Source organism: Ranitomeya imitator, chromosome 4 (genome assembly GCF_032444005.1).
Source record: "Ranitomeya imitator isolate aRanImi1 chromosome 4, aRanImi1.pri, whole genome shotgun sequence".
In the NCBI taxonomy this organism is placed as follows: domain Eukaryota; kingdom Metazoa; phylum Chordata; class Amphibia; order Anura; family Dendrobatidae; genus Ranitomeya; species Ranitomeya imitator.
The window spans coordinates 443349073-443367661 of NC_091285.1; the positions used below are offsets into that span (position 1 = coordinate 443349073).

The following is an 18589-nucleotide window of genomic DNA, read 5'->3' on the forward strand; positions in this document are numbered from 1 at the left end:
AACCTGTCAGTGTGATTTTATCTGTATATCTATATATATATGTGTGTGTTTTGACGAATATTTCCTTTGAAAACGATGTATAAATAACATAGAGAATTGCTGTATGTAAAAGCTCATATGAAAATCGCATTGCAATAGGATAGCAATCGCAATGCACTCGAATGTAAATCGGATGCTAGGTGTGAAAATCGCATTGTACTTGCATGACACTCACATGGCACTCGTCCGTTTTTTCGGTCCAGATATCGGAAATGTTTTTTTTTCTCGCATATGGGTATGTACCCTTAGTAAAAGATTTAAATATCCTTAAAAATGTAAATATATTAATAAAATTGATATATTTATATCAGATAGTTTATTTTTTCGTGTACAAACCCTTTAAGGCTCCTCTGGTTATTAAAGCTTTTTATATATCAACATATTTCCGCACTAGCACGATGACACTAATGTATATAACTAGCAATGTCACTAATAAAACTGTGGAACAGTTTTATTTTGTGTGGCAAATGAATGAGAGAGATGACATTATAAAAATTATTTACTATAACATTTGGTTAATTTTTATCTGCACGTACTACTTTATGCAGGTGATGTCCTTAAAAAGGTTATCCATTACTTTCACATTGATGGCCTATTTTTATGACAGGTCTTCAATATCTGATCAGTCGTGGTCTGACATCCGGCACCCCCGACGATCAGCTGTTCTCGGTGTCAGACGCGGCCACCATCTGGAAGTACTCACTCGCCAAGCTGCTCCATCTACTTGTAGTGGCTGCCACATGGTAATGCACATCCTCCACCTATTGATTTGAATGTACAATACCAAGCTCCGGCCACTACAAGCAGACGGAGCAGCTCGGCAAGTGAGTAATTCGAGATGGTGGCCACCTCCGACACTGATAACATCTGATTGGTGGTGGTGCTGCATGTCGGACCTTGACCGATCAGACATTGATGACCTGTCCTAAAAATAAACCATCAATGTAAAAGTAGTGGACAACCGCTTTAAGAATTCTGTATTATAGATGAACTATAGATGCTACTATCAGTGTCAGAGACAAGGTTCATCTCTCCAATCGCAGTTATTCATAAATACTTTGCTGTAAAAATGCATTGATAGCCTCTGACTGCAAATAAAGTGGTGTTCTCAACCCTCTTTGGGTCTGACTCTTGTAGCCCCCAAGGGTCCCAAGAACCATGGCTGTACAAGAAGCGAGGCAAAATAGAAATGTTAGATAAATTGTGGTTTTCGTGGCTTGAAATGGGATAAACTCGTTATAGGAGTCGGGTGGGGGGGGCGCAAGGACAGGAGTGGGTGACCACTAAATATGAGGACTGCGTCATAAATGAGAGGATAGTCAATCAATATTATTGATGATTGAGCTATTAAGAGTGGACGGCTGTCGTATCGGGAGGGGGTGGGATAAGTTGGGGATGTTGGGGTTGGGTTTTGGGGGAAAAACTCTGTATTGAAACTGAGAATACAATATGTAAATTGTAATGATATTCTTAATAAAAATGTATTTGAGTTAAAAAAAAGAACCATGGCTCTGAAGAACCCTGGCTAAATGGAGTTTGTGGTCAATTGTCATACTACTGCAGAATTCATCCTTAATGTGAGCACCGGAGATTGCCAAGCGCTGCTCTTAGAATGAACGGAGCGGAAGTGCACATGATGGCCTCCACTACATTTAGCCAGCAGGCACTGTTCTTGGGATAGCTGGGGACTGCAGCAATCTGTTTAATTTAGAGAAAATCAATCTGGCAATATAAATTAATGTGTTTTTCCATTGTATCTTTACGTTTTTACAAATGTATTGGGGACATGATTTTGTGGCATTTACTAATATATAACTATTACAAGTTCTCCTGCTCTTGTAATACTTGTATATCAAAAATACCTCAAATTCATGCTCCCAACATATTTATTAAAATAAAGATCAAGTGTTCATTCCCTTTAATATTTGAGACCGAATCGACAGAGCTAATGGTTCACTGATCAAGTCAAGTGAATCAAGTCATGCTTGTGCAGATGTGTAAAGTACTTAAAGAGTAACTAAACTTTCGGATAATTTTTCATAATTTTTTATAAATATTTAATTCTGTACAGATTGCTGCGAGTCCAAGCCCTGAGATTCCACCGATTGTGCAAAAGACCTTTTAGTAGTGCACAACTCATGAGGCAGTAGTACATAGCGCATGCCGGAACACATGCAGACAGCAGAGTAAGAATTCAGTAGAAATCCTATTATTTTCATAACCATCCTATGACTTGCATAGGCATACTCTGGTCTGTGCACTCGCTTAGATAGGAACTAAGCAGCACAGCCCTAAGGTTTTTTGAGTGACACATAAAAATTTATTAAAAAGTTTAATTACTATTTAATTGTATCTACTTTTGTTTATGAATTTTTTTTTTAAAATGTATAAATTTATAATTTGATTAACATGTATACTCTATAAAACCTTAATGTCCGCTGCTTAGCTTAAATGTCAGCAGCATTTAATCCATAAACTCCAATTACCATAAAACAGACAGCACAAAATTGTCATTTTTAAAATAAGATAACTTTTTTGGAGTTTTTACAGTTTTTCTTTAATTTTTTCCATAATATTGTTATTTATTTTTTTCATAAAAATCACAGGTATTGAAATCAGGAGAAGATACAGAGGTCAAAGTTCATTTTAAGTCTCTTGGCCTCCCTCACTCAACACCTTGTGCTTCCCTCTGTAAATATTCCAATTCATTTTTTGTTATTATATTCTTTGAACACAACCTGGTCTCATAAAGGCCATATCAACAAATTTATTGTTGGTATGGACCAGGGGGCATTTTTTTGAGAGCTGGGGAAGTTTTGGGGATAAAACTCACAAGGTTAAAAGTGCAAAGGTCATTCCCCAAACATACAAAGTCCATGGATTGAAAACAGCAGGATAAGGAATCCCTGTTACCATTGCTTCCCTTAAAAAAGTCATGTTGCTTGTATTTAAACAGCTGTGTAGAGAGAAGGTAGGATGAGAACAGGCTTCGTGCATTCCACAAACTGCCCAAATAACTCCATCCCTCACCTTCCCCAGTGCTCAACCAATATCAGATCATCTTCATATTAAACTTGCGGGGTGCATCTGCAGAGGACAGTCCAGCATCTGACTTTCGTGGCACATACTCAATCTCAATGTTGTGTTTGGTGTTTCCTTTGCCCCTGCTCCAAAGAAAAAGAAGGACCAAGCAGAATAAAACCACCCCCAAGAAGGATATAAAGCCCATTGTGGTTGCAATAATTAAAGTCTTAATATCGAATGGGAACGGTACACTTGTTCGAGTGCTGTTGACATCACTTTCATTCGGCTGGTTTGAGATGAAGGCAAAGGTCTTATTGGGTTGGTGAGGCCAATCTGGAGAATAACTGCGCACATGGAGATGAGCTAATGAAGTATCGTTGCCACCAGCATTACTTGCCACACAGTGGTAAGTCCCATTATCTTGTATCTGAGCATAACGTACCTCCAAAGTTCCATCTGGAAATACAGTCAGACGCCCATTGCTTTTGCTGGTAATGAAAGTCTTTCGTGGGGACTGCCACAGTATGGTTGGTGGTGGATCACCGTCAGCCCGGCAGAAAAAGTGTACAGTATGACCTTCATCTACATGTACAACTTGTGGACTTCGGTCCTGGATTCGTGCACGTCGGCAAGTAAAGTAATTAGGTTGCAGGACATCAGGAAAATCTTTAAATTCCTTTCCTTGTACATATTCTGGACTGGAACAGGATGGCTGTTGTTTATTGAAGTTGAGGCGCCAACGACGCCGGAAGATCCATAATAGTCGGCAGTCACAAGCTAGTGGGTTGTGATCTAAAATGAGTGCCTCCAGATTACCAACAGAATGGAAGGAAGATTCCTCCAGTGTACTGAGAGAATTGAAGGATACATTTAGTACTCGCAAATGGTTAAGACCTCGAAAAGCATAGGGTTCCACCACAGTCAGTTGTCCGCCTACCAGGTGAAATTCCTGAAGTCTGAGTAACTCATGCAACATAGATCCCTCCACAGATGTTATGGGGTTATATGAAAGATTAAGAAATCGAAGGTAAACAAGATGTCTGATTGCCACATATGGTATACTGCTCAAATTGCAATAGGTAACAGATAGCGAAGTTAAATTCAACCCGTAGAGGCTATTGGATGTCATTGTGTCCAAGAATGGCCAATGCGATACCTCTAAGTTTTTCAACCGAAACAACCTTTTGAAAGAATAGTCACGGATGACATTAATATTCAGGTACCTTAGCCGTAGGGACATGAGACCAGGAAGGTGGGACAAAGCTTCTGTGGGTACCAAAGTGAGGTTACATTTTTCCAATGACAGCTCTTCCAGACTGTTGAGTCCACGGAAGGCACGGTGAGTGATGTATACCAAATCATTATCTCCAACTTCCAGAGATTTCAGGTTATACAGGTCCTGGAACATGTCATCCAGAAGAATAACAATTTTGTTCTCACTAATATCAAGTTGTGTAAGGTTACTGAGTCCTGTAAATACACTTTGTGGAATGAGTTTTAGACGATTATTTCGCAGCCCTAGGAATCGCAGATTGAAGAGACCATTGAAGGCACCTGGTTCAATGGTGGATAAAATGTTCTCATTAAGTTCCAACTCCTCCAAATATGGAAAGGCAGAAAATTCGTCCTGATTGAGTGTCTTGATGCGATTTTTGCTTAGGTCCAGCAGTCGTGTATCTGTGGGGATGCCTTCAGGAATGGTAAGATGTCTTTTACGATGGCAGAGAACTGATCGATCCTGAGCGGAGCACTCACAGCGTTGGGGACAACCTGAGGCAGTGCCAGACAGGTAGGAGCCCACTATAAGCAACAGGATGGGACACAGGCAGGGTGGCAGCGTGAGAATCATACTGGACCTTTGACTCACCTAGAAAGAAAAAAATAAAACCTATTAGTGCATACATAACAAAAAATCTACATTAACAATTCTTAATGGAAAAGTAAGCATTTTGCATAAGATAGAACATTGGATTCTACAAATAAGGGAAGGTTTACACAAGCATATTAATGCCATATTTTTTTGTCCATATTATGCCAAATTTCCAGCCCAAATGCAGGTCTCGTAATCCGAACTACAAGCATCATAGGCCCAAAACCGTTGTGTGAACCTTCCCCAATTAAACCTTTTTAGGAAAGTAAACTGAATTGCTTTTGACATTCATTTTGAAGAGATTAAAAGTAAAGTAAAAGTTGAAAAGTTAATATTTGTTTGAAAATATGACACTATTTTAGATGGCATCTATCTATTTATAAATTAGGATGAACTGCAAGGTTTTACTATAATATATATTTATGTAGAAGCATAGAAAGACAAAGTGACTAGCTGTTGCTCAATAGCTGATGACTGGCTGGAAATTATCAAAGATGGGCTGCACTTGAAATGACATTTGGTCATCTGTTGATTTGATACAGGATTATTGATACTGTTCACTCATGGAAAAAATTATAATAGTCATTAAAATCAACAGTGATAAATTAGATCCTGGAAACAATATGACAACATTATTATTTATCTACCAAATAGATGGAAAGCTGTATGAAAAAAGGCTCAAACATTATGTAAGATATAAGAAGGACAGGAACTAAGCAGTTTACACATTAATCTACTCGCAGGGTGTCTGCTGGCTGACAGGTGCATTTAAGTACGCGTGGGTAGTGTAAGGACTCATTCAGACGTCCATTGTTCATATACGAGTTCTATGCTTGTTTTTCACAGATAGAATATGTACCCACTGTAATCTATGAAGTTGTTCACGTCTGTGGTTTTTATTTTGAGGAAAGTGTGCCCGCAAAAAATCACGGAGATATGTTTTTTTTTCAAATCATGGATCAAAATCAAAGTCTACGTGTCCGTAAAAATCTTGGACAGCACCCAGATGGCATCCATGTGTACTGTCCATGATTAACATTGTAATTTATAGGAGAAGCTTTGTAATTTATTTACTTTCCCATATGAAAAAATGAAACACCGAACAAACACCAATAAAAATCGAATGAAAAACACTGACGAAACTGGACCATTTTTACATACCAGAAAAATCACTGATGCCTAATTGAGGCCCTCACAAATCTGATGCACGGCATACCCAGATGTAATATCCAATCAACTCCACAACGTTAATGTTTCTTTATTTTCCCTTTGGTACATGTTAGGTGATGGCCAAGTTGATTTTACTTAACATTTCAGGTGCCGTAAATCATCGACTGTTTCCCTGCCTTTGACACAGGCTTTCAGGCTAAGCCGGTATCTTTCACCGCACTTGACGGGTGTTAACCAGTTAAATGCCACTGTCAATCATTGACTGGGACATTTAATATTTTCAGACATTGATTCCATCTATCGGCGCTCTAGTCACGTGATCGCGTGGCGCTGATGGGTTGTCCTGACAGCCGGGGGGCTGCTGAAGACATAGGAAATCACCAATCATGATTTCTGCTATGTATATCGCAGCTTCAAGTCTCCTAAGGGGTCTATTAAATACAGTAAAAAGTAAAAAAATAGTTACAAAAAGACAAAAATTAAAATTGCCACCCTTTTGCCCCATTAAAAAAAATATATATACACATATTTGGTATAGCCGCGTTCAGAAATGTTCAGTCTATCAAAATCTAAAATAAATTAACTTGATGGGTAAACAGCGCAATTAGAAAAAAATTAACATGCCTGTAGTATGGTTTTTGGTTGCCACAACATTGCAATAAAATGCTATAAAAGGCGATCAAAACATCGTATCATCCCTAAAATGGCATCAGTAAAAGCATCAGCTCAGGGCATAAACAATAAGATCTCACACAGCCCCAATTCCCGAAAAGTGGAATGGCAACAAAAGAAGGAAATTTTTATTTTATTTTTTACAAATTTCTGATTTTTTTTCAACATTTAAATAAAAATAAAAAAACTATACATGTATGGTATTTAGTGTTACGTACTAATACTGTTAGAGAAGGGATCAAATAATCCATGAGGATGAGTTACCATATGACAAGAGTATTCTCTGCGCCTAAACTGGTGAACTGAACATAGACACTCTTCACACAGCATGTGGTGCACTCATGGGAAGCATTTGTCTGATTTTTTTTATCACATCCATACACACAATACTTCTGTACTTTCTCGCTCCTCACATTTTATCAAAATGCTCTAGTGCCAATGGACAAAAACATAAATTACATCTATTTGTGGAATCTCTTATTTGGTTCACTATATCCTCTAATTCATTTCCTATCTGAGCACGGGGTTGTATACAGGGCCGTATTTGCCACTAGGCACTTGAGGGCACGTGCCTAGGGCGGGAGGATGCCGGGGGGCCGCGCCTGAGCAAGGTTTTTTTTTAATAGTGCGGGGTAGCGCCCACCCAAACCCACCCGCCCTCCCTATCTCCCTCTTTCCCTCCCTCTTTTCCTCCCTCTTATGTCTGCTGCGGTGCTATCGGATCCTGCGCTGCACTATCACCTATACTGCAGTGGAGGGAGCTGGAAGAGGAAACACGTCACACTGCAGGCTCGCCCCCCTCCTCGCTATGGCGCCAAGTTCAGTTCCTGCCTGAGCAGCTGTGGGGGAGGATGGTGTGAGGATTGTTGTGTCCAGGTCAGTTGTGCGGTGTTTGGCATGTAACTGCTAGTCCCAGCATGTCCGGCAGCTTCAGCGCTAGCAGGAGAGGCCAGGCCCGCTCAGCTAGAGACTGCACAAGATTATGCTGACAGGGGCCCTGTCCTCACCTGTTAAAGGGACTCTGTCACCTGAATTTGGAGGGAACAAGTTTCAGCCATAGAGGCGGGGTTTTCGGGTGTTTGATTCACCCTTTCCTTACCCGCTGGCTGCATGCTGGCTGCAATATTGGATTGAAGTTCATTCTCTGTCCTCCGCAGTACATGCCTGCGCAAGGCAATCTTGACTTTTATTCTGTAACTGCAGGATAACTACAGGTTTAGGTTACATGTCCTGTCATTCTAATTATGGAGATGTAGGACTGCAAATCCCAGCATGCCCTGTGGTTGATACCGTAGGGACTCCAAATCCCAGCATGCCCTGTGGTTGATTCACTAGGGACAGGTAGTGATGGCTACTTGCCAACATGTGTGGCACTTGCGGTGAGACAAAAAAACACTTCTAGCAGTGTTTTTTTTCCGTTGCTGCAAGTGCCGCACATGTCCACAAGTCCCATAGGAAATGAATAAGGCCGTGTAATTTTACTGTACACCGGACATGAATTGCCAGCTTTTCAAAGGACGCTGGTGCATAAAAATCGGACAGCACTTGCATGGTGCGAGTGCTGTAGGATTTTTTCTTTACACCCATTGACTTGCATTGGCAAGTCTCGGCCGATATACGAGTGAAATCACTCGCACTGATAATACGGCCGAGAAAAAAAACGATGATGGGAGCTGCCCCGTAGATTAATACTGGTCCGAGTGTGGTGCGATTTTTTTTTTCTCACATAGCACTCGCCCGTATTCCTCGCTAGTGTAATTTCAGCCTTACTCATACTCGCCAATAGGGGAGGCAGCACTAAAAGTGCCTAGGGCAGCAGAAACTCTAAATACGGCCCTGGTTGTAATGAGTATTTATGTTCACATAGATTGTCTTCATGTGCTCTTTCCCACTTCACTACAAACTCCCATCCGGGACCTTCCTGTAAGTTTTTTCAAGTAGCAGCTAACCGGAGAGTTTTATCTTACTCACTGCTTTTAATGAAAAGGCTATTTATATATTGAGCACACATCATTTAGTCTCCATACATCATGAGCGCTGCTCCGTACCCCACAACATAGATTCAGCAATATATCAGAAACACAGTAGAATCAGAAAAGTTCAGCACAGCTCTATCAGTACTACTTATCAATTAACAACTGACAAGGCACCAATAAACTCAACTAATATAATTAACTAACCAAAAGCAGAATAAAAGTAATAACACATACATAGTACCAGTATAGCAGAGCAGAATCAAGCCACTTCTATTACAATATTTACAGTATCAACAAACATTGACATCGTTACAAACAGACAGACAGGAACCCTTATTATAGATACAGACAAAACAAATGATGGAAAATCATCGTACTTCATAATGAAACAAAAACAATTGTTAACAGCACTTAAACAAACATACAAAACAGACAAAGACAAGCAAGAGACAACAAAACAAATAACATACTTTCTTTTACCTGAGGGCTTTCCCGTTAGAAATCCCCAAAGACTGACTCTAGAAAGCCTCCTTTCCCGGATAGAAAACTTTGTGAGTAATAAATCTACTCACTTACCCGGGATCTGGTTTTCTGTTCAGGACGGAGGCAGTCAATTGTTCAGTCTAAGATGAAAGTCGAAGGAGAAATTATATTATCCCGCTGAAGGCCTCCAAGTTGTTAGAGAAGGGATTTCCAACCTACTCAGGTGTTCTGTCATTTAGGTACCTATGCAATGAAGCAGTAATCAGAGAGACACACGCTCGTTGTCTGTCCAAATAGTCTCTGGTCTTTATTTTTAGGGCTGGGCTTTTTAAAGCCCCAAGATCAAAAGGAAATATAGAGTTACATAATAAAAATTGGCAAGGAGATATATTATACAATGAGTTGTCATACACATCCTGGTATCCAAGATAGATCACATGAGAATAATTGGGGGGGGGGGGGGGGGTGCTTTGCACATGTCTGCGTTTTATGAGATTTTGGATGAACATTCTGGAATCGGCGATTCTGAGAAATTCTGACCACTACTATGTGGAATGTCCGGGAAATTGTCCACAAGGAGAGACAGATGATAACATCTTGCACAATACTTGCTTTTCTGTAATTCTGTGATTTTTCTTTTATATAAAAGTGAAGATTAACCATTTCTTTAACAATACTCACCTGGGGAATCATATTGCCTGGTCAGTTTTACCGTACAGTGAACATGATAAATAAAAAAAAAAAAAAAACATTGTGGAATTGCACTTTTTTTTGCAATTTCATCGCACTTGGAATTTGTTTCCCATTTTCCAGTACACTATGTAGCAGAACGAATGGTGTAATTCAAAAGTACAACTTGACTCACAAAAAAACAATCACTCATATGGCTATATGGCTGGATAAATGAAAAAAAATGATGGCTCTTGGAAGAAGGGGAGGAAATAACAAAGACGAAAATCAGTAAATCAACCGCGTTGAATGGGTTAACATACTTTGCTTATAGGGAACTAAGGATGATATAATCAGCTTCTTTTAGGGAATAATTTCTTTATCTTGTTTGCTCGGTCTTATTGCTAGACAAGATCTAGAAAATGATCCTTAAGTAGTCTTTAGTATTGTGACTGTGGTTTGGTTGTGTAACATTCTGCCAGCGGTACTTGGAATATACATGGAGGACGCACATACACTGATAAGGTAGACTACACCCAGTGACTATGGTAAGAGAGGGCTCCAGCCTGGCCGCCAGGAGCCCGTTCTAAACATTTTGCTCCACCTTTTCCGCACATTAGAGATGTAAACAAAGACACGGCCCCCACTTCCTCTGCTATTTCATTGCAGACAGCGCAATTAGACGATTAACGATAATTACAGACAAGGAACTTTAGTCTGGGAAAAAGGAGGATGAATTAACACATGGTGTGACGGTAAGCAGAGCCTTAGTTCCGTACAGAATATGAACACTCACAGCTACTTTCCATCGTGTATGTTCATTATACATGTAGATAGATTTCCAGATATATCACATATAGTGATCTCTCAATCTTCTGCTCGAAATACGCAGCTATCCATTGTGCAACTTAATATAATGGCAAAATATTCCACAGAGATTTCAGAGATTATCACCATTAGGAAAGATACACATTGGATTCAAAATTCTGCACAAGTCCTTTTTACGGTTTTGTGGTAGATCCTGTTACAAATTCACATCAGATTTCAGCCTTCACACTACAGGGGTAACATTTTTAGTGAAAATCCAGCTGAGAAATTGGTAAAATATAGATTCTACATTACTGTATGTGAATAAGATTGGTTATATTCTCATCCTCACCTCAACCACCGTATTCTGCTGTAAATCTCACGTGGGGAAAACTGATGGTACAATTAGTGTCTTTTCTATCCCATATGGATTTAGTCTCAAACTAAGGCCTTATTCAGACATCCATCTTTCGTGTACGTCTTCCAGGGATAGAGCATGTATCTATTATAGTGTACTGGGCTGAGAGTAAATGCCAAAAAATTAAACAAAAAGGGGACATCCGTTTTTGTTCCAAGTCACGGATCAAACATGCTCATTCACATGAATGGGTCCATGAAAAAAAAAACCCACTCAGCACACAGTATACCATCAGCATTTGCCAGAATTGCTACATGCCAGTCCGGCCCTGCTGGCCCCGATTCATCAAGACCAATGAATGGAGTCAGACTCTCCTGATCCATGAAGAGATGTGCACCTGACAAGTGGCATGTGCCTCCGTGCTCCTCGCCAGAAATCTTACCCCAGTCACGGAACGCTGCTGCTCATCATGAATTAGACAAGCTTTGTTGTCATGCCCTGTTCCATGCCAGTTTGGCCCATTTTGGTGAAGCTTGGAGAAACTAGCGTGAAAACTCTCTTTTGTACCAACATTTTGTGAATTTTCAAAGCATTCTACACCAAATTCTGATGAAATTGTTTTGATGAATCGGGCCCATTGTAATTATTTAAAGAGATAGTCCACATAATTCTTTAATGTACTAGTATAAACCTGTAAGTGTTGCCAAGTCATTGGATGCCTTCTATCCTCAATGTCAACTCGCCCTAAATGAAGACTTGTTGCTAGGGAGATACACTGCATGACAATGGCAATCAAAAGGCTGTTTCATAGTGCAGTAGGCGAGTATGTCTAGCAATCGGAATGTCAAATATGATTCAACTGTATTTATCTGTGTTCTGTATTTATGCTGTGCTTCAGCAGAATAAGTGATAGTAAAAGGTCTATTCCCATCTTATAAATTTGTTGGCATATCCACGGGATATGACATTAATGCCTGACAGGAGCAGGGACCTTCACCTACAGGGAGAACAGGGCTCCCGTGATCCTACTTCTCCCATTTACACAAGCAGATGTCCCTATCAAATGTAATAAAGCAGTGGCAATTGATGAGGAAAAGATTGAGCACGGCTTAAATAAAGCCACCTCTCCCAGCAGGTAATCATGTAATGAACCTTAGCGTATGTTCACAAATTGCTGATGTGTGCAAAAATATTCCACGCGGCACCTTAGGTTTTCCTCTTTCTATATTCGCTACGTTTTTGCACGGCAATTTACATGTGGATTCAAATGTAGATTTCTTCTATTCATCTGGGATGGGTGAAGTCTGAAAATAGCTTCATGAAATAAAGGGCCCCCATATTTCCATTAAGTGTGGGGGAAGAAAATGATTCACTAGGGGCTAGAACGTCGCTCACAATGCACTATGTAATTATGGAACTTAAATGTATAGTCAAATAGCGTGCAAAACCCAATTAGCAAATATGGGGGATTTGTATGGGTCACACTCAGCATTCACTATTTCATCTCCCCCAAGACTAAAGATACACATGCCCCGTGTTAGATTAGATATTATACTTTGAATATTACTTGGACCAAACATCTTCCTCCAGCCGCCTATAAACCCAACGTCAACAATGCATTGTACTTTGAGGATCTAAATGTCAGCCATATTCTGGAATCACCTCCGCAATACAGGAACGTTCACCTCACAAATAAGTGTTTCATAAACCAGTAAGCTCTTAGTAAATTACCCAATATATCAATTATAAAACGGAAGCTGAGACAGTCTTCTCATGCAGTTTTAATGCCTATTGCAAGTGCAAAAAAATAAAGTTAGCTTTGTGAATAAATCATGTGATGCACCACAGCCTTCCATTTTCCCTTCATCTAACAAATAAGGAATATACATATTTAATAAAATGCAAAACAAATGTTTATTTAAAATGGAAATGAAGCAAGTATCTATTTTTTGTTTGCAAAATGATAAATGAGAACTTCAGCTGATAGTTATATGTAGGACTACGGTGACACCAAATTAGAGTCACTTATATAAGTTAAAATATCAAAAATACATCACCGTCAAAAGCTGCTGGTTTTCTTGGACAATTGAATTAGATTTTATTTCCCGACTGCCATTCCCATCTCTACAGTACCATCATAAGAATGTAAGCAGGAGAAAAGCCACTATGATCAGTATCACCTTAGAGGCCAGAGAATCTGTCAGTAGAGTCAATCTTCCTAAGCCGTCTGAATAAAATGATACCTTGATAATTGTGATCTGATGTCTTTTACCAGATAGATCCATGTTTTTCTTATATGTAAACTACATCTTCTAGCCTATGGGGAGGACGATGCCTGAAGATAACTCTGCCTCCAGAGCTTATTTTACATGAAGAGGAGTTACCAGTGTGAGGCAAGTAACTAACACATAACAGAGGAAATTAAATTTGTCTTCTTGCAAACACATTTTTTGTAGTTCTCTGAGCCCTGCTGAATTGCAACATGTTGCAAGCCTGTCTGCCTGTTATCTGGAAGCTGAGAGGAACCTGCAGAGATGTGTGTGATCAGGAGAGCAGAGAGCGGCCATTACATATTGCACTGGTAACTCCCCCTCCATGTAAAATAAGCTCTGGGGGCAGAGCTTTCTTCCAGGCAGCATCCTATCCATAGCCTGGAAGATGTCATTTATATAAAGTAATAAAAGATGATTCATCCGCAACAAGGCATTTGATATGAGACATACAGGTAGGACTTTTTTCAGCAGTCTATAACCTGTATGTCCATATTAATAGTTTAGACAGGTAAAATATGATGACAGATCCCTTTAACCCCTTCATGACCAGAGGTATTTTCATTTTTGCGTTTTCGTTTTTTGTTCCCCTCTTTCCAGAGCCATAACTTTTTTTATTTTTCGGTCAATATGGCCATGTGAGAGCTTGTTTTTTGCGGGACAAGTTGTACTTTTGAATGTCACAATTGGTTTTAAAATATCAGGTACTGGAAAATGGGAAAAAAATTCCCAGTGCGGTGAAATCACAAAGAAAGTGAAATCCCACAGTAGTTTTTTGTTTTGCTTTTTTACTATGTTCACTAAATGGTAAAACTACAATAACTGAAGAAAATAATCGATGGCGCTCACCAATGCGGTTTTCACTTGCTTTATTAGACGATGTGTGGCTCAGGCACGGGAGACATGTGCTAGGTATGAAATACAGCTGTTTCGCCCTTCAGCGCTTCAACGGGTCCTAAATGCTAAAACTGACCTGCCATTATGATGCTCCAGTTCATTATGAGTTCATAGACACCAAACATTTCTACATGTCTAGGTTCTTTTTTATCTAAGTGGTGAAAAAAAAATCCAAACTTTGTCATGCCAACACATCGATGACCCACGATCACGTGACGGGGGTCACCGATGGGCGGATTTCCGGTGCGCTTGCCGGAAGCGCGTGTAAAGTGCCGCTGTCAGGGTGACATGACATGTGACGGGAAAGATGTGGGCTCAGTGCTGGAGCCCACATCAAAGGGAGGCTGTCCGACATCGGCGTATTATTAAGCCCAATGTCAGAAAGAGGTTAAAGGCCATCTTAGTCATTAATAATGCATTCAGCTCAACTGATTTTGTAACTATATTGCAGAAAGTAGGGTACATTCTACTATTTTTGAATGTTGAGAGACACTTTAGAAATTTCAGCAGAAGGACAAATGACCCTAGAAATAGAACCTCCTCCAAATATTTATTACGTTTGCTTTGTGTATTAGTGAGATTACCCTTTTAAGAATCTAATAATATCTAAAAAAAAATTGTATTCCGGATATAACCTCTAATAACCTCTAACTCCACAGCTCTGACATATTCTGGTACATAACACTGTGTTCAACATTTTGAGCAGAATACAATATCACTTGGTTATATATTTGGTTAATCTCTGGTTTAGTACCATAAATAATTATGTAGAGCTTCTAAGTCACAGATACATCAGGAGGAGGCCTAGCGGCTAATAATAATCTCTATTCATATAGAGCTAACATATTCCGCAGCGCTGTACAATTCAGCAATTCATACACAACAGTCACAAGTAACAAAGTTAAAGATAATATAATAATTAAAGCAAATGTATGATAATGTAAGAACTTACAATCTACAATAACCTTGATGCAGTTGAAAATTGCAAGCCACCATGGTTTTAAAACTTGGTTATCAATTAATCACCAATGGTTAATGTCCACATGGTTTGCTGCTTCAACTGCAAAACCACATGGCAATTAGCAGGAACAGACACAGACAGGAGCAGGCCCCTGTGCATTCCATGCGTCTGCACCCTAACCGTAATACAGAGGTCAGGAAACATAAAGCACCACTCTAGCAGTTGTTTTTATTTCAGCTCTGGAGTGGTGCTACTAATCTACATTCCCTTCCCCTAATATTATGCTCATCAGCCGCCATCATCTGTTATCAGCGCCGCTCTGGTCTGTCGTCTGCAGGTTGTGACCTGTTGGGTCACTTCAGTGTTTGTTGGGCGATCCGGAAGTCCCAAATCAATGTCAAAGTCAGAACATGGCCAGAAAGAGGTTCTCATAAACTTGCAATGAAAACTTGCGAAGGTCAGTCAAAAGTTGCGGTAACAAGATGGCGGGACAAGACTGGTGCGGCACAGGGAAGGGCTGAAAATGGTGGCTGGCAAATATAAAACTAGGATCAGGGAACTTACGTTAGTGGCGCCACTCCAGCACCAAAATAAAAAACGACGGGGTGGTGCATTAACATAAACAGGTGTCATCATGACACATTTTCTGGCTAATGAGACCCCAGTAGATTAGGTTGGGAAGGACTGACATGGAGTATGCCCTAGAGACAGAGGACATTTCCTGTGTGGGGGCCGGTGTGGAGGTGCGTGGGAAGAGGTAACAATACATTAGTGGAATAGAGTTTACGGAAGTGTGCTGCTTTCGGCTTTGGCTTTCTTTTTCTGTGATGATTATTGCACTTATTATTTTTCAATTGTAATGCTTCTTAGAATTTAATAAATAAATATGGAAATTCGATTGCTGCAATGTGCTACATTTTAAACCAAATGTTACATGATCATAAAACAAAGCTCCATTTTGATACAAATATGGTAAAACATAGATAAATGCTGGCAGTACAATGAGGGGGCCATTATGAAACAGGTGAAATCTAATAGCTGTAATGGATTTTAATGCACGTTTCTGCAAAGAATAAACCAGGTGTTAAGTGCAGGGTGGGGGCATCATAAAAGATGGAGCAATGTAAGATATACTAGCTGAGCTGGGCTACAGTGTAATAAATGTGTCTAATAAAGAAACATGAATCCTAGGAATGAATTATAAGAAGTAGATAGTCTTGTCTCCTCTGTTGGCAACATTTTCTGCATGTTCCTAAAACAAGCATTTGTGCACAAATATTCAAAAGAAAAAGTGTTAATAATGGGGGTGTGACTTATTAAAAGGTCTGGGCTTATTGTGCCTCGTCTACTATTCCATGGGCAGAGGACTTCTACTGCAGCCACTTGTAATACAGCAAGCTCTAATATGAGGTTTGTGAAAAGGAAAGGTAAAATGGCCAATCTCCTGGGACACATGGAATAAATGGCAGAATATAGAAGTGCAGAAAGTGGCACTCACCACTACTATGTCAGCAAAAGGCAGTTTTATTTGGTAATTAGATGGTAAACACAGACATAGAAAGAATAAGCAATAGCTGTTTCCCATTAGTACACACTTCTGCTGGTTCCCCAAGCATGCAGTCACACGAAACAGCTGTTGCTGGTTCACCATCCGATGACCAAATAAGACTGCCTTTTACTGACATGCAGTGGTGATTGCCACTTTCTGCGTTTCTACAGTGGGGGAAATAAGTGTTTGATCCCTTTCTGATTTTGTAAGTTTGCCCACTGACAAAGACATAAACAATCTATAATTTTAAGGGTAGGTTAACTTTAACATTGAGAGCTAGAATATCAAAAATAACATCCAGAAAATCACATTGTATAAATTATTATAAATTTATTTGCATTTTGCAGTGAGAAACAAGTATTTGGCCCCTACCAACCATTAAGAGTTCTGGCTCCTACAGACCAGTTAGACGCTCCTAATCAACTCATTGCCTGCATTAAAGACAGCTGTCTTACTTAGTCACCTTTATAAAAGACTCCTGTCCATAGACTTAATTAATCAGTCAGACTCTAACCTCTACAACATGGGCAAGACCAAAGAGCTTTATAAGGATGTCAGGCACAAAATCATAGACTGGCACAAAGCTGGAATGGGCTACAAAACCATAAGTAAGAAACTGGGTGAGAAGGAGACAACTGTTGGTACAAAAGTAAGAAAATGAAAGAAATACAAAATGACTGTCAATCGACATCGATCTGGGGCACCATGCAAAATCTCACCTCATGGGGTATACTTGATCACGATGAAGGTGAGAGATCAGCTTAAAACTGCATGAGGGGAACTTGTTAATGATCTCAAGGCTGCTTAAATCACAGTCACCAAGAAAACCACTGGTAACACATAACGCCGTAAAGGTTTAAAATCCTGCAGTGCTCACAAGGTTCCCACAAGCTCAAGAAGGCACATGTGCAACCCATCTGAAGTTTGCCAATGAACACCTGGATGATTCTGTGAGTTTGGGAGAAGGTGCTGTGGTCATATTAGACAAAAATTGAGGTCTTTGGCATTAACTCAACTCGTTGTGTTTGGAGGAAGAGAAATGCTGCCTATGACCCAAAGAACACCATCCTCACTGTCAAGCATGGAGGTGGAAACATATTTTGGGGGTGTTTATCTACTAAGGGCACAGGACTACTTCATCCCATCAATGGGAGAATGGATGGAGCCATGTACCGTAAAATCCTGAGTGACAACTTCCTTCCCACCGCCAGGACAATAAAACTGAGCCATGGCTGGGTCTTCCAGCAAGAGAATGACCCAAAACATACAGACAAGGCAACAAAGAAGTGGCTCAAAAAGAAGCACATTAAGGTCATGGAGTGGCCTAGCCAGGCTCCAGACCGTAATCTCATAGAAAACTTATGGAGGGAGTTGAAGCTGCGAGTTGCCAAGTGACAGCCTCAAAATCTTAATGATTTAGAGATCACCTGCAAAGAGGAGTGGACCAAAATTCCTCCTTACGTGTGCGCAAATCTCATCATCAACTACAAAAAACTTCTGACTGCTGTGCTTGCCAACAAGGGTTTTGCCACCAAGTGTTAAGTCTTGTTTGCCAGAGGGATCCAATACTTATCCCTCACTGCAAAATGCAAATGACTTTATATAATTTATACAAGTGATTTTCTGGATTTTATTACTGATATTCTGTCTTTCATTGTTACAATTAACCTACCCTTACAATTATAGACTGTTCATGTCTGCGTCAGTGGGCAAACTTACAAAATCAGCAAGGGATCAAATACTTATTTCCCCCACTGTATATTCTGCCAAGAATCAAGCTGTATCTTTTTGAAACTGAGCAGTGCAAATCTGGGCATAGATTCCGAATATTTTGGTTGATTCTG

General features: G+C 39.9%; 1 protein-coding gene across 3 annotated transcripts in view; it reads right to left on the reverse strand.

Annotated features, from left to right (window-relative positions):
* Positions 1 to 2546: 2546 nt before the first annotated feature.
* The window catches only part of LINGO1 (leucine rich repeat and Ig domain containing 1), a 691465-nt gene continuing 675422 nt past the window's right edge, over positions 2547 to 18589 (reverse strand). For all 3 annotated transcript variants that reach the window (XM_069765663.1, XM_069765666.1, XM_069765665.1), the window contains one exon: positions 2547 to 4930. In XM_069765663.1, the coding sequence (XP_069621764.1) occupies positions 3092 to 4912 (1821 nt within the window). In that variant the 5' untranslated portion in view covers positions 4913 to 4930 and the 3' untranslated portion in view covers positions 2547 to 3091. The remainder of the gene's footprint in view (positions 4931 to 18589) is intronic.